Source organism: Chanodichthys erythropterus, chromosome 13 (genome assembly GCF_024489055.1).
Source record: "Chanodichthys erythropterus isolate Z2021 chromosome 13, ASM2448905v1, whole genome shotgun sequence".
Classification (NCBI taxonomy): Eukaryota; Metazoa; Chordata; class Actinopteri; order Cypriniformes; family Xenocyprididae; genus Chanodichthys; species Chanodichthys erythropterus.
Genome location: NC_090233.1, coordinates 17,921,331 through 17,936,268, shown reverse-complemented (window position 1 = coordinate 17,936,268; position 14,938 = coordinate 17,921,331). Strand labels below are relative to the sequence as shown.

The 14,938-nt window shown below is 35.8% G+C and overlaps 1 protein-coding gene across 3 annotated transcripts; it reads left to right on the top strand.

Moving 5' to 3' along the window:
• Positions 1 to 1,272: 1,272 nt before the first annotated feature.
• On the top strand, positions 1,273 to 7,776 carry lcn15 (lipocalin 15). 3 transcript variants are annotated; one of them, XM_067407895.1, is made up of 7 exons: positions 1,273 to 1,416; positions 3,624 to 3,763; positions 3,910 to 3,986; positions 4,416 to 4,526; positions 4,621 to 4,722; positions 5,000 to 5,024; positions 7,165 to 7,760. In XM_067407895.1, the coding sequence occupies exons 1-7, from the start codon at positions 1,315 to 1,317 to the stop codon at positions 7,307 to 7,309; spliced, it is 702 nt and encodes a 233-aa protein (XP_067263996.1). In that variant the 5' UTR covers positions 1,273 to 1,314; the 3' UTR covers positions 7,310 to 7,760. The 3 variants fall into 3 exon arrangements, with proteins under 3 accessions (XP_067263996.1, XP_067263997.1, XP_067263998.1); XM_067407896.1 differs by having other exon boundaries at positions 7,004 to 7,307; XM_067407897.1 differs by lacking the exon at positions 3,624 to 3,763 and having other exon boundaries at positions 1,322 to 1,416; positions 7,165 to 7,776.
• Positions 7,777 to 14,938: the final 7,162 nt, after the last annotated feature.

Below are 14,938 nucleotides of genomic sequence, written 5' to 3'. Positions count from 1 at the left end.
ATGTAAACATCCAAATAAATACTATACTCACAGGAATCGATTCATGCATGCAGCATGAATGACAAACATCTTGTAAAGATCCATTTGAGAGTTATATTAGCTGTGTGAACTTTGTTTATGCACTGTATAACTGCACTTATAGTCGAGAGCTTGGGGATTAGTTTCTGTTGTAGCATTGTGTATCTTTCAGAACCATAACCATTTAAAAATGCAAACTGCTGTCCATTTATGTAAAGAACTAGTAGCACAAAAGTAGCTGTAATTAACAAGATTACCTAAAACTATATAGACAGAGTAATTCAACATTACATTTCAATTTGTTTATTTCTTTATTTATTCTTACATATTGCAGTTCCTGTTTAACATTTCATGTATTGTGATGTTGTTCATTAATGAGTCATCATGGCTTGTGTGGTCTTATAATTTTATTAACAAAGTTCAGGAGGTGCACGTTCAGATAATCTACCCAAACAGCAAGAGAGAAGGCCTATAGCCGACTTACCTCTGTCCTACGACAGTTTTCCAGCATCCCTCCACCACCCCAACTCCTCACTCTCGATTGTTCATATCCTAAACAGGGATTTGGGGGAGTACTCTGGGTTCAGACAAAATTCCAAGCTCGGTGCCCTCCCTTCGTGCATCACGCCAAATATGCATATACTCGGATTAAAATCTGATTAAATGTAAGAGTGAACTTGTGAAATTACTAGCGGCTTCCAACTGTTGTTTTTATTTTTTAAAGTATGTGCATAAAGTTGCACTGCCTGAGAAGTAGCCCATCAGAGAGGTATTAATGGGTATTAAGAGATCTCTGTTTAATTCAAGTCTTTGTGCATCAGTGTACACAAGAGTAATGTAGAGATTGATGTCGTAATGTTTGTGTGGACCAGTGCAAGTCAAAGTCCAGGGTCATCTTACACCCACAGTCTGTCCCTGTAGAACAACATTGAAAGCAGAGTTGTCCAAAGATTGTTTAAAAAAAGCATTATGTTGAAAGCGTTGTGTTTGCAATGTCCTTATATGTTACTGTTTATGTCTAATCTTCAGTATAATACCTACATGATTCTGTTCTGTCAGATTCTCTAACATACAAAAATTCTTGCTGTTTTAATTCTTGACTGCATTACTGGTCTGCAGTTTACTGGAAGATGACGGTACACATGCATTGTGTGTTAGGGGCTGGTCTCCTGTCCTTCACAAACATTGCCTTGCTGTTGGCAAATATAAACCCAAGAGTTTCCCCAATGCTTCTCTGATATGTCATTAGTTTTGCGTTCTTCCCTTTTTCCATCCAGAGTTGTTTGAACTTTCAGCATGACTCTGGAATTAGCACTTTTGCTTTGCATGTTTTTGGGGACGCATGGTTTCAACAAACAGTATCCTATTGAACCTCAGCCCAACTTTGATCTGGAGAAAGTAAGTATGATTTTTCAATTGTTTGGGTTTCACAGATTTCGAGGGTTAGTAGTTTAAGCACTGAATGCATGTTTTTCATTTAATAGAGACATTTCAAATTAATCTATGTTCACAGCATTACATTTGTTGCAAAGAGGCCGAACTGCAGTGGGATATCAAGTGTCACATATCACAATATTTACTTAAAGCATGGATCATGGTTCATCAGCTTACACTGTCAGAAAAAAATGTGCAAGAATTGTACCATTAGGGTTACAACAGCTTGTCACTGGGGCAGTACCCTTAAAAGGACAACTTTGTACCTTATTTACCCCTAAACTGTGTATTTTAGTACCTTAGAGTAGCAATATCTTTGGTACTGCCCCAGTGACAAGCTGTTGTAATGCTAAAATGTTTGCACTTTTATTGAGTGTACATTTATTTATATACAAGAATGAAAATCAACGGTTTTGATGTATATTGAATAGATGCAGTGATGTGAAAATGTATTCATAATTCCTGCTTTAATTGGTGATACGAGTTACTTAACATTACAGTTTTTTACAACCGCTAGGACACATTTCTCGATACTTAAGTTACTGTTTCAAAACTCTTCACACTAGTTCTTCAAACCAACTTGGCACAGCAGTTAATTTCACATTTGCACTAAAACTACCAAAACACTTCATACATGTCTCAAATCAAGTCATTCTGCCATAACACTAGCAAAGGTTTTCATCCAACAAACACACTTTGTCAATCATCAAACACAGTCCTAAAAACACTAACATCAGGTAGCATGATGCATGATAATGATTCATTTTGTAAAAGTTCTTTACAAAGCAAGAATGACACTCTCTACTGCTTATAATACACTGCAGTATCTTTTACATAGGCCATGTTTACATTACAGTAAAAATTATTACCAAGTTTTCCCCTTTTGAATGGATGGTAATGAAACTGAAAGACTAACGCTTGTGTATGTGTTCAGTTACATCTAATTGCTTTGATAGTATTTGATGTTTTAGATTCAGATTATTTCAATATGGTATTACTGTAAAAATGTTGCTGTCTTCTGTCTTATTCATTTTTGTGTTTTTTTTTTGTGTGTATGCTAGGTTTTCAACTTAAAGGATTAGTTCACTTTCAAATAAAATTTTCCTCATAATTTACTCACCCCCATGTCATCTAAGATGTTCTTGTCCTTCTCTCTTCAGTCGAAAAGAAATTAAGGTTATTGATGAAAACAAACAAGATTATTTCCTTATAGTGGACTTGAATGGCCTCAAAACGGTTGAAGGTCAAAATTAGAGTTTCAGTGCAGCTTCAAAGGGCTTTAAATGATACCAGACGAGGAATAAGGGTCTTATCTAGCGAAACGATCGCCCCTTTTTCAAAAAAAGTGTATATGTATATGCTTTATATAAACAAATGATCACCATCCAAGTGGTTCCGCCAAAACGCACTTTCGTATTTTTTCACAAAAAAAAAAAAACTTACGGAACAAACGCAGCGCCAGTTCCATTTTTTCGTAAGTAGAATAGGGAAGGCGTAGGACATACAGCGTAAGCTTTCTGAAGAATACGAAAGTGCGGTTTTTGCGGAACCACTTAGAAGGCAATCATTTGTTTATATAAAGCATATACATTTTTCTTTTTCGAAAATAACTGGTCGTTTTGCTAGATAAGACCCTTATTCCTTGTCTGGTATCGTTTAAAGCCCTTTGAAGCTGCACTGAAACTGTAATTTTGACCTTCAACATTGAACCATTGAAGTCCACTATAAGGAGAATAAACCTGGAATGTTTTCATCAAAAACCTTAATTTCTTTTCGACTGAAGAAAGAAGGACATGGACTTCTTGGATGACATGGGGGTGAGTAAATTATCAGGAAAATCTTATTTGAAAGTGAACTAATCCTTTAAGTTTAACAGTTTTGAAAAGATGTAAGCATGTGCAAATTGGCCTGTATAGTACATAGGTACATGAGACCATACAATAAGGTCTCATTACCCAAACCATCACATCTTTCAAGAAGCACCTGAACACTCACCTACCTTCAGGTTTGACAAAGTGTACTAAGTGTACTCATTTGTGCTATTTTGAGACCATGAATATGAACTAAAATGTGCTTTTAACACACTATCTCTGTATTAAAAAAAAAAAAATGTATTTAGTTACCACCCATCTTTCATACAGCAAACCATTTTTACTTCCTTTTACTGTTAGTTTTCAGGTGAATGGTACCGTATTGGACTTGCAGATGAGTCAGAGCTGTTTGCAAAGTACAAAAACCACATAAAGCTTTCTAAAGGTCTTCTGGCACCAGATACCAATGGAAATGTAAACCTGACCATGTGGACCATGAGGTGCATAATTTGACAAGATATTGTTTCATATTTACATTATCACACCATCTCGAATAACAAAGGGAAAACATATTGTGATAGGGAAATGAGGTTAAACATAACATTTGAGCTCTGCGTTAATGATCTGTATATATTTGAACTAACAGACCATATGGATGCTCCGTCAGTGTTTATTCATACGAGAAGACAGATGTTCCTGGAGAGTTCACTTACTTTAGCCAAAGTAAGCTATCATTTCCTCTTTCAAACATCTTTGTCTTATCACATGATGTCATTATTCACACACAGAACACCAGTAACTCTCAAAAACTTTTAAATGCATTTAAATCAATTTATTAATAATTATTATATACAGCATATTGAGAATATAGTGCAAAATTGAATAAAATTAAACTGAATTTACTTGCAAAAATATATCTACCTTATTAAACCCTTAAAAAGTTTTGTTGATATAAATTAATGTTTTTAGGTTGATTCAGTTATATTAAATAATATTTTAATTAAATATAGGTTAGCATTTTTTCAATATATTTAGCTTCACTCTGTATACTTTTTAAACTTTATATACTTCAATTTTAGTATGCACTTCAACTACACATGCATCACATCCCTTAATTTAAAATTAACATGATATATCTGACCTTTTGTTAAGGGCACAAGATAACAAAAGACGTCACGATAGTGGAGACCAATTACACTGATTATAGTTTGGTCCTTAAATACAAGAACATGGACAAAGAGTACACTCAAGTAGCTCTTTATGGTAAGTCTAAACTGATGATGTAAAAGATATATCACATATGCTGTCTTGGACATATTGATGAAGCATGCTAATCTGTCAGAAACATTGCTCCTAGGACGGTCATCCATACTAAGACCCGATCTAATTGAGAAATTCAGATCTTTTGCCTTATCTCTGGGCTTTTCTGAGGAGGCCATTATCACCCCAAAAGATCTTGGTAAGTTTGCATGTGATATAATGAACATAAACTGTTTATGTCAGACTGCCACACTGCAAAAAACAGGAATAAGCTGCACTGAGGCTAATGTTTAATATTTATGTGACCTTAAATAGGGCCTCTAAAGTTTGCTGAATCAACAAAACACCACGCACACACAGAACAAACATGTCACTCTTAACAGGAATCATTCTCAGATATTGATCTACGTTTTTACGTTTTTCAATTATACATAAATATGCTGATTTGTAATGCATTTTTAATGTTTTTTTTTTAGATCCCTGCCCTATCCTAGAACCAAGGTATGGATTTACCACTTCCTCATATAAATAAGGGCTGGGGCTTGTTGTCTGTATATGCCTACAAAAAGCAAAACATTGTACCGTTAGTGCTCAAGAAATAACATACAGTTAATTTACAGTGGGGTATGTTGTCACACTAGACTGGTAAACCTGTGTGATAGTGATGGAGATTTTACAATGACTCTTATTATAACATCCTTACACCAGTAGGTGGTGACAAGTTGACCGTCTTTATGAGTGAGTCAGTGAATCAAATGATTTGTTCAAAACATACTGATTCACTGAACGAAACAGTTGATTCTGATGTGTTTGGTAGTTGGAAGTATTCTCGTTGGCTGAGCAAAAACAGACAAAGTATTGTGTTTAAAATGTAAGTTACTCAATATTAAAGGTCTAGTTCACCCAAAAATGAAAATTATATCATTAATGACTCACCCTCATGTCGTTCCAAATCCGTAAGACCTCCGTTCATCTTCAGAACACAGTTTAAGATATTTTAGATTTAGTCTGAGAGCTTTCTGTCCCTCCATTGAAAATGTATGTACGGTATACTGTCCATGTCCAGAAAGGTAATAAAAACATCATCAAAGTAGTCCATGTGACATCAGTGGGTTAGTTAGAATTTGTTCAAGCATCTAAAATACATTTTGGTCCAAAAATAACAAAAACTACGACTTTATTCAGCATTGTCTTCTCTTCCGGGTCTGTTGTCAATCCGCGTTCACGACTCCGCAGTGACGCTGCTGACGTAAGACGCTGATGACGTGTTATCTGGTGCGCCCGAGCTTTGTTTACAGTCTGAGGGAGACACACGCTGTAAACAAAACAACCTTCGCAAACATGTCTAAAAGTTGTGAATTAGTTGTAACATTAAAACAGGAGATCATGACTTAAAGTGGAGCTCCGAGCATTACAAATTCCAGGATATGCTTTTTTTCATTGGTTGTTGCGTTAAATCTTACCCAGATACAATAGTGCTATATTCTGATTGGCTATTGTGTCGCCTCTTTCTTATTTTTGATTGGCTGATAAGTGGCAGGCTCGACTAAGAACTCCAGGGGAGACACGCTTGATTCCTGCCCTGCTCCATAGAGAGAGTGGCGCTGCGGCATATTAAATATATGATAAATAGTTTTTCTGCGTGAAAATACAATGTGTGGCAGGAGTGCGTGACAAAAGACTGAAATGAGTGACTGTCGCGCTCAATGCCTGACACTTGAGAGCTCTGTAATGCCGCAGCTGGAACATGTGTAACATTCAGCAGATGAGATGACATTACGTCAGCAGCGTCACTGCGGAGTCGTGAACGCGGATTGACAACAGACCCGGAAGAGAATACAATGCTGAATAAAGTCGTAGTTTTTGTTATTTTTGGACCAAAATGTATTTTTGATGCTTCAAAAAATTCTAACTAACCCACTGATGTCACATGGACTACTTTGATGATGTTTTTATTACCTTTCTGGACATGGACAGTATACCGTACATACATTTTCAATGGAGGGACAGAAAGCTCTCGGACTAAATCTAAAATATCTTAAACTGTGTTCTGAAGATGAACGGAGGTCTTACGGGTTTGGAACGACATGAGGGTGAGTCATAATGACATAATTTTCATTTTTGGGTGAACTACCCCTTTAACTTCTTGTTTATTGTACTATTGTATAAATGCAATATCACACTGGGAATCATGCTGGTCTGAATATCAGCATGTGGGCTAAATTGCTTCAATGGCTAAATTGAAGTAATGCTGTTATTCAGAACAACATGTTTTGAAATTAATGTTTAAAACCAACATACAACACGTTTGTGTAGCTGGTGTTTCAAAACCTTATCGCTACAAGCATTTGTGACAACTAGCCCCAGTCTCCCTGTTGCTGAAATACATGGGACTGTAATGTGACGTTGTTGATGTAAAACCCATGAAAAGCCTTGTTTTATCAAATCTAAAATATACACCACTGTTCACTCACCTGCAGGAATACAGCAGAATTCAGAGAGGACAAATCTGCACAAACTGTTAATCAATCAGTCTTTGCCACTGAGAATCTTTCCAAAGTGTGATTGATTTGGACAGGATGTTTTTATCAGTAACACACTCGAACTCTATAACTAATTGTATACTTTCACCATCTTTCAGCCAGCCGTGGAGTCAGACCTTGGGTTACATATATTCAGTTTTGTTACACATTTGGGGAACAGTGTTTGTTTTAACGCAAACAATCATTGGAGAAATGCAACACTATAACATTGTCAATGTAACGCAGTTCATGCTACAATTGTAAAACCAGCAGGTGGCGCTGTTGTATTCATCCAGCATCACTGTTAACCTCTGATAATGTAGTGTTCCACCTGACACTGATGTTTACAAACAGGCAGTGCTACTGATAATGGAAATGTATTAGTGTGGTTGCTTGCTTAATGTTTACAGAACATTTGTGTCAAATCATTGTGATAATTTTACAATTCCACTCTATTTCTTTTTTTTTTTTTTTTGCAATTAAATAAAACAAATAGGCTCATTCTTAATGGTCATGATTCCATGTTACAAAACATATAAATAGGCTACATTTGTGTGTGTGTATATACGCTACCATTCATTTTTTTAATGTTTTTGAAAGTCTTATTCTCAAAGAGGCTGCATTAATTTGAATAAAAACACAACAGTAATATTGTAAAATAACTATTTTAATGTAATTTATTCCTGTGATGCAATTACAGTGCTCAGTGTTGCATGATCCTTCAGAAATCTTATCTTATATGCTGATGATTTGGTGCATTTTGTATTATATGTTGTGCATTCTATATATATATATATATATATATATATATATATGGTTCCATATGTTATATATATATATATATATATATATATATATATATATATATATATATATATATATATATATATATATATATTCTAATTAAAAATAAATGGTTATGTTGGTTATGATTATGTAAACATTGTGTCAAATCATATTGTAAAATGCAGCCAATTAATCAGTCATTCAATTAGTAAATGAATCAATCAATCAATCAATTAACTAGTTCCTGAAAAGCATTCCTCTACTATCATCACTTGTCAGCGACAAATGATGCGTGGCTTAGTTTGGGCCTTTGTCTGTCACCATATACCCCTCTTTGGGGTCCTCTGTCCCTTTCTACTCCTTCCTCCCCTTTACATGTCCCTCCCCCACTCCACTTTCACCCAATTACCCCCCTCCTTCCCCATCAGACTGCTCCCCCACCCCTTTTACGGAGTGCCATTATGCTGCGGTGGGTGAAGGGAAGAGGGGGATAACAATGAAGATAAAGAAAGCATGCGGTTAGAGGCTTGTGAATGGCTCCATTCAGCAAAGCCAGCCAAACAGAAAAGCAGCTCTGCTCTCCCAAACCCAGAAGTTTCTTTTAGTACAACTGGGTCTTTATCCTCTGTAATTAGGTGCTAGCATATACATACATGCATACATACAGGTGCAAGCAAGCACACTTACTGTAGCACGTACGTACAGAAAGCCATACAGTATATCAGTAAATGGTCAATGTCACAGGGTGACTGATGGTAATTTAACATCATTATTATAATGCTGTCATTCAACATCTGACACCACTATTATGGAGCAAAACACAAATTAGACCTGAACTGAAAAAGGTCTGTGACATCTCAAAACTGCATTTCTAGGTTGAAATGCATTGGTGCCAACGCATCATCTTTGACATTCAACGATATATATATGATTTTAAGCATGCTTTCACATATGTTTTTCTCACCCAAACACGTGTAAGGAATGTATACTTGATTAACGCTGCAAAACAAACTCTAAGCACACACGTTTCTGTGGTTTAAAGTTACTTAAATGAAACATTTTTGTCTGCGGTGCCATTCATGAAATCCATCGCTTTGCTCAAGGCCCCTCCGCCTGTTACCTCACAGATGTGTAACCCCATCTGAGTGTGTCTGTGCTTATTAATCAAAATGAAACACTCAGACACACACACACTCTCTGGGCCGAACTGTGTGTCAGTATTTGGAGAAAGGAGGCTCCATATGGACACTCCTGCATCTCTTTTCTGTGTTGGCAGCCAGGCAGATGTCACATGGTCTAACAGGTCACCGTGCACAGACATAAGACGAATAGCTGTGCAGTACAGACTGCATGGGGCCCCTCAGCCGTCTGCCAGCAGAGTCCCCCAGTTCACCCCACTCACTCCCCCCCCCCACACACACACACACACACACACGGATATTTCATGCTAGTTTTGTTATATATTACCACTCCCTAGTTTATATGTTTATTAATATTAATGCAATATATATATATATATATATATATATATATATATATATATATATATATATATATATATATATATATATATGTATATATATATATATATTTCTCTCTTTTTTTTTCGTTTTTTTTCGTTCTTATAAGGTAAACTTGTTTTTGCTCTTGTTCTTGTTCCTACATATAAAAGGCAAACAAGGTCTTGGAGCAAAATTATTAAATTGTATTTTATTATATACTGGAATGGTAATATGCAGTAGTGGCCAAAAGTGATGTCTGGCGGAGATATTTGCTTTTAATGACCCTACAAGTTTGATTAAACCATCAAAAAAAAAAAAAGGGGGGGGGGGGGGTGTTTTATATTTTTTAATATTTTAAATATGAAGGAAGAACAAAACACTTGATATTTATCTGACAAAATTATTTGGCAAAAAATGGCAAATACAGCTACAGGTTTTATTTTATTATGCAACAAAATGCATAGAAAAACAAAAAGGTCACAGGACAAAGTATTAACTACAACAAAATCAGTTACAGTTGTGGCCAGAATTATTAGACCCCTTCATAAATATGATCAAAGATGACTCTAAAAATAAATCTGCATTGTTTATCCTTTTGATCTTTAATTTATAAAATTAGCAAAAATCTAACCTTTCATTGAAGGAAAAGAATTGAAAGTGGGGGGGAAATAACATTATGAAATAAATGTTTTTCTCCAAAATACGTTGCCCACAATTATTAGCACCCTTTTATTCAATACTTTTTGCAACCTCCTTTTGCCAAGATAACAGCTCTCACTCTTCTTCTATAATGCCTGATGAGTTTGGAGAACACCTGACAAGAGATCAGAGATCATTCCTTCATGCAGAATCTCTCCAGATCCTTCAGATTCCCAGCTCCATGTTGGTGCTTCTTCTCTTCAGTTCACTCCACTCATTTTCTTTTGGGTTCAGGTCAGGGGACTGGGATGGCCATGGCAGAAGCTTCATTTTGTGCTCAGTGACACATTTTTGTGCTGGTTTTGATGTTTGTTTTGGATCTAACCACAGCCCATTATAAGATTTCTAGCAAAAGCGTCAGGTTTTGATTTTTTATCTGTTGGTATTTGATAGAATCCATGATACCATGTATCTGAACAAGATGTCCAGGAGCTCCAGCAGGAAAATAGGCCTACAACATTAAAGATCCAGCAGTATATTTAACCGTGGGCATGGGGCACTTTTTATCCATGTGTGCACCAAACCCATCTGGTGGGTTTGCTGCTAAAAAGCTCTTATTTTAGTTTCATCTGACCGTAGAAGCCGGTCCCGTTTGAAGTTCAACAACTGAATATGCCGGAGATTGTTTCTGGATGAGAGCAGAGAATTTTTCTTGAAACCCTCCTGAACAACTTGTGGTGATGTAGGTGCTGTTTGATAATTTTTTTTAGGCTTTCTGAGATTCAAGACTCAACTAATCTCTGCAATTCTCCAGCTGTGATCCTTAGAGAGTCTTTGGCCACTCAAACTTTCCTCCTCACCACACATTAGGACGATTTAGACACACGTCCTCTTCCAGGCAGATTTGTAATATGTTTAGTTGATTGGAACTTCTTAATTATTGCCCTGATAGTGGAAATGGGGATTTTCAATGCTTTAGCTATTTTCTTACAGCCACTTTCTATTTTGTGAAGCTCAACAATCATTTGCTACACATCAGAACGATATTCTTTGTTTTTTCTCATTGTGATGAATGATTAAGGGAATTTGGCCTCTGTGTTTCCTCATGTTTATACTCCTGTGGAACAGGAAGTCCTGGCTGGCCAATTTCATGTTCATGATCACCCTGGTGAGCTAAAAAAATGTTAAATATGAATGCGAATATACTTCAGAGATATTTTACTCATAAAAAATTCTAGGGGTGCACTTTCAATTCTTTCCCTTCAATGAAAGGTTAGATTTTTGCTAATTTTATAAATTAAAGATCAAAAGGATAAACAATGCAGATTTATTTTTAGAGTCATCTTTGATCATATTTATGAAGGGGTCTAATAATTCTGGCCACAACTGTATTATTATTTCATTGGTTATCTCTTGTTTTTGCATGTGTTCATAATTTCTTTGTATGACAACCTGGCCAAAATTATATTGGCACAATTTGGCATGTTTCATTGCATTATCACAAATAAAACAATTGCTTACAAAATCTTTAACACATTTTTTTTTAATAATATTTGAATAAAGGGTGGCCACTACTGTATATATTGCATATATAATGGAAGGGTATTTGGACATCTACGCTTAGATGAAAATGTAGAATATCAGAAATAAGAAATAATCAAACCAAATGGAATTTATTTTACAAAAAGAAATGTTACATTTTAAACTATAAAATATAAAACAAAAGATAATTTTGTAGATATTTATGGCAGTTGACATGAAATGCTTTTGGAAAGATGGCCTTTGGCATGCTATACTCAATTTAAATTATTTTATTTTCGCTGATAATAAGCATGCATAATAATTAGTCATTATTATGCATGCACTTTTTATGACCTCATACTAACTGATTTACTACATGGAATATTTGCACTTTTAATTCCTCAAGAATAAATAAAAATTAAAATCAACTAATAAATTAAAAACTAGTAAAATAAACCAGAGAATATTATATTATATTAACATTTATTTATTTATAATATTATTATACCTCTCTCTTAGAGACAACACAGTTTTCTACGGAGCCCCGCACATAACATACAGAGAAAAAAAGTAAATCGTGCACACATTTTACTAATTCGTTCCCTCGATTTGCTAAATCGTGCGCACATTTTACTATTTCGTTCCCTCGATTTGCAAAATCGTGCACGCGATTTATAAATCGAGGGAACAAATTTGTAAAGCGTGTGCGATTTAGGAAATTGAGGGAAAGAATTAGTAAATCATGCAGACGATTTAGCAAATCGAGGGAACGACTTAGTAAATCATGTGCACGATTTATAAATCGAGGGAACGACTTAGTAAAGCGTGTGCACAATTTAACCTACTATTTTTTACCTGCATGTCATGTGCGAGGCTCCGTAGTTTTCAACTAAAAACTGAAACCTTTTATGTGTTTTGGCCTTTCATTTAAACAGCAACTGTGTTTGGGGGACTAAAAACGCAAACTAAAAACGAGACTCAAAGTGCAAGTTTTTAAAAACAATAGGCTACCGTTATTGTCTCTGTGTAAACTACGAAAATGTGAATTTGTGAAAACGGTGAGGTCACATGCATGCATATTATGGGTTCAGTTTATAGACATAGACAAAGTGACATCGCCAACTACTGGCTTGGCATGAATAATACAGCGGTTTTAGTCGTTTTCGCTGATCTGTGTGAACCGGTATCGTTTTGTCAGAACATGTTCAAAGTTAATTTAACAAGCTACACCTGCAGTTACACCTGTTTGACTTCATATATCTGTATGCCACTTTCTTTGATGTTCTGACCCATTATCAAATGCAATAAAACCTCTGTTTATGAAACACCGCTGCTTATGTACTATGCAATTCAAGCATACAGTCTAAAAATACACACAATTGCACATCGAAGCCGACACCCATGCAAGTGCATACACATAAACACCCAGCTTTCTCAGGCCCGAAGTGTTGGATGCGGGTTACTTTACACACCTTTGAACATCCCTTTTCAGGGCATGGTGTGAAATGGATTTGAATGAGAAAGAGGAGGTCAGGAGAGGAGGTGTAGAGGCTAGGGGAGGGGAAGGACGAAGGGAACAGGGTGGGAAACTGACAGGAGGGAAGAAGAAAAGGAGGTAGACGGATTTTCCATTTGTAAAAAAACCAAAAAAAAAAAACAGGGCCACTGGTTATTGAGTTGCATGAGAAGGATCTCCCTTTCTCTTTCTGTTCTCTCCAGCCTTCTCCCTTGCTTGTCCCCTCTCTCATTACCATAGCAGCTGCAGAGCTGTGCGTGTGTGTGTTAGTGTGTGTAAAGGGAGGGGGTCCGGGTCGGGCAGTGTGACTTAGGCAGGGGCTCCCGTCAATGGTGGGCCGTCTGGGGAATGAATAGAGGCGCACAGAGTTGAACTGGACGAACAAAAGAGAAGAGGAGAGAAGAATGGGCGAGTGAATGGGGCGGCTTGTCACTGCGAGCTAGAGCACACAAAATGGAGTGAAATAGTGAAAGAAAGTTAAAAGGAGCAGAGGGCATGCAAGGATTGGCCTGGCCACCTGTCTCTCTTGCTATCTGTCTTTTGCCCCTTCTGTCAATGGAGGGACTAAAAGTTGGAGGCATGAGAGAGTGATTTGGGCAGAAAAATGCAATGTAAGCAGTATGTGTAAGAGTGAACCACAAGTGAACTACTCGTTTTACTATTTCATAAACAACTGATGCAATACAAGAACACGTGTGATGCAATTTTAATGTGCTAATAACGTTCTTCTCTTCTGTGATTTAATCAGAACTCACAAAATAATTGTTCTATCGTTCAGCTCACAGAATGTTGAATATAACAATATTAAAAAAATGGCAATTGATTTGTATTGTTACCCTTAAGTATCCTTAGACGATGCTGGCAAGAGCTCCTGAATTGATATAACAAATGTAAACATGTTGTTTTTCTACTCAGTGTAGCGAAGGAAGCACTTGTGGCAATTCTAACATCCTTACCCATACTCCCCTAACCAGTAATTAGGATACACTGATACAAATATAGCAGCTTTAACAGTATTTAGTAACAATCCTCTGCTCTTTAGGTTGCTAGCATGATTGGGCTTGGCAACGCGTTACATTTAGCATTAGCTGTACATATAATGGCGCTAATTCCTTCAGCTGATATCACACTGTAGCCTATAGTAGCCATCTTTGGAAATGCTACTGAGACACAGACATGTACAAATGTGTAACTTATTTGCTGAATTGACATTTGCAGAGTTCAAGTTCGAGATATAGCTGAAACTGTGCCTTTTATAAATGTTTCAAATGTGGGAGATAAGTGCAAACAAAGAAACTGCATATTGCAAATGACTGGTGGACATGTGTTTTCCCTTGGGAAAAACAACTTTAGCTTATTTTTGAAAAAAAAGTGCTTATTACAGAAAATAATACTTTAAAAGAATATACTTAAGCGCCAACTGAATGTAATGTTTTTGGACACTTCATTGCATGTTATTTACAATTACATTAAATGTAAATTTATATTAAATGTATATTCTAAATTTATATTAAGTGCACGTAGCTGAATTTTAGATTGCTTTTTGACCCACTTAAGTAGTACTTAATTATAGTATATCTTTAATTTCCTAATTACTTATATTGTCTTTGAAATATGGTTACTGTTGAATGTATTGACAGGCATTTATGGTAAACTGAAATATATTTTCATGTCATTACTATTGAAACTTGTATATCATGTATTTTAATATATTTTCAATTACACATTTGTAATGACGAAGTTGCGACTTACATTTAAAATATATTACCTAAATATAACATCAAATAACATAGTCAACATCAAAATAAGTGTACTTTAAAACATGACAAAAACATAATGATTTCAAATGTAGCCTACTTTAAATTAAAACTTAATGTTTATTATTACAAAGTGCAATTTTTAAAAGTTTGCTTAACATAGTCACGAAGG

Bases quoted from the DNA above. Each gene is read 5' to 3' on its own strand.
- lcn15 (XM_067407895.1), top strand. From the start codon at position 1,315: ATGACTCTGGAATTAGCACTTTTGCTTTGCATGTTTTTGGGGACGCAT. The intron at 3,987-4,415 runs GTAAGCTATCAT...CCTTTTGTTAAG, and splicing joins GTTCACTTACTTTAGCCAAA to GGCACAAGATAACAAAAGAC. The intron at 5,025-7,164 runs GTATGGATTTAC...ACCATCTTTCAG, and splicing joins TGCCCTATCCTAGAACCAAG to CCAGCCGTGGAGTCAGACCT.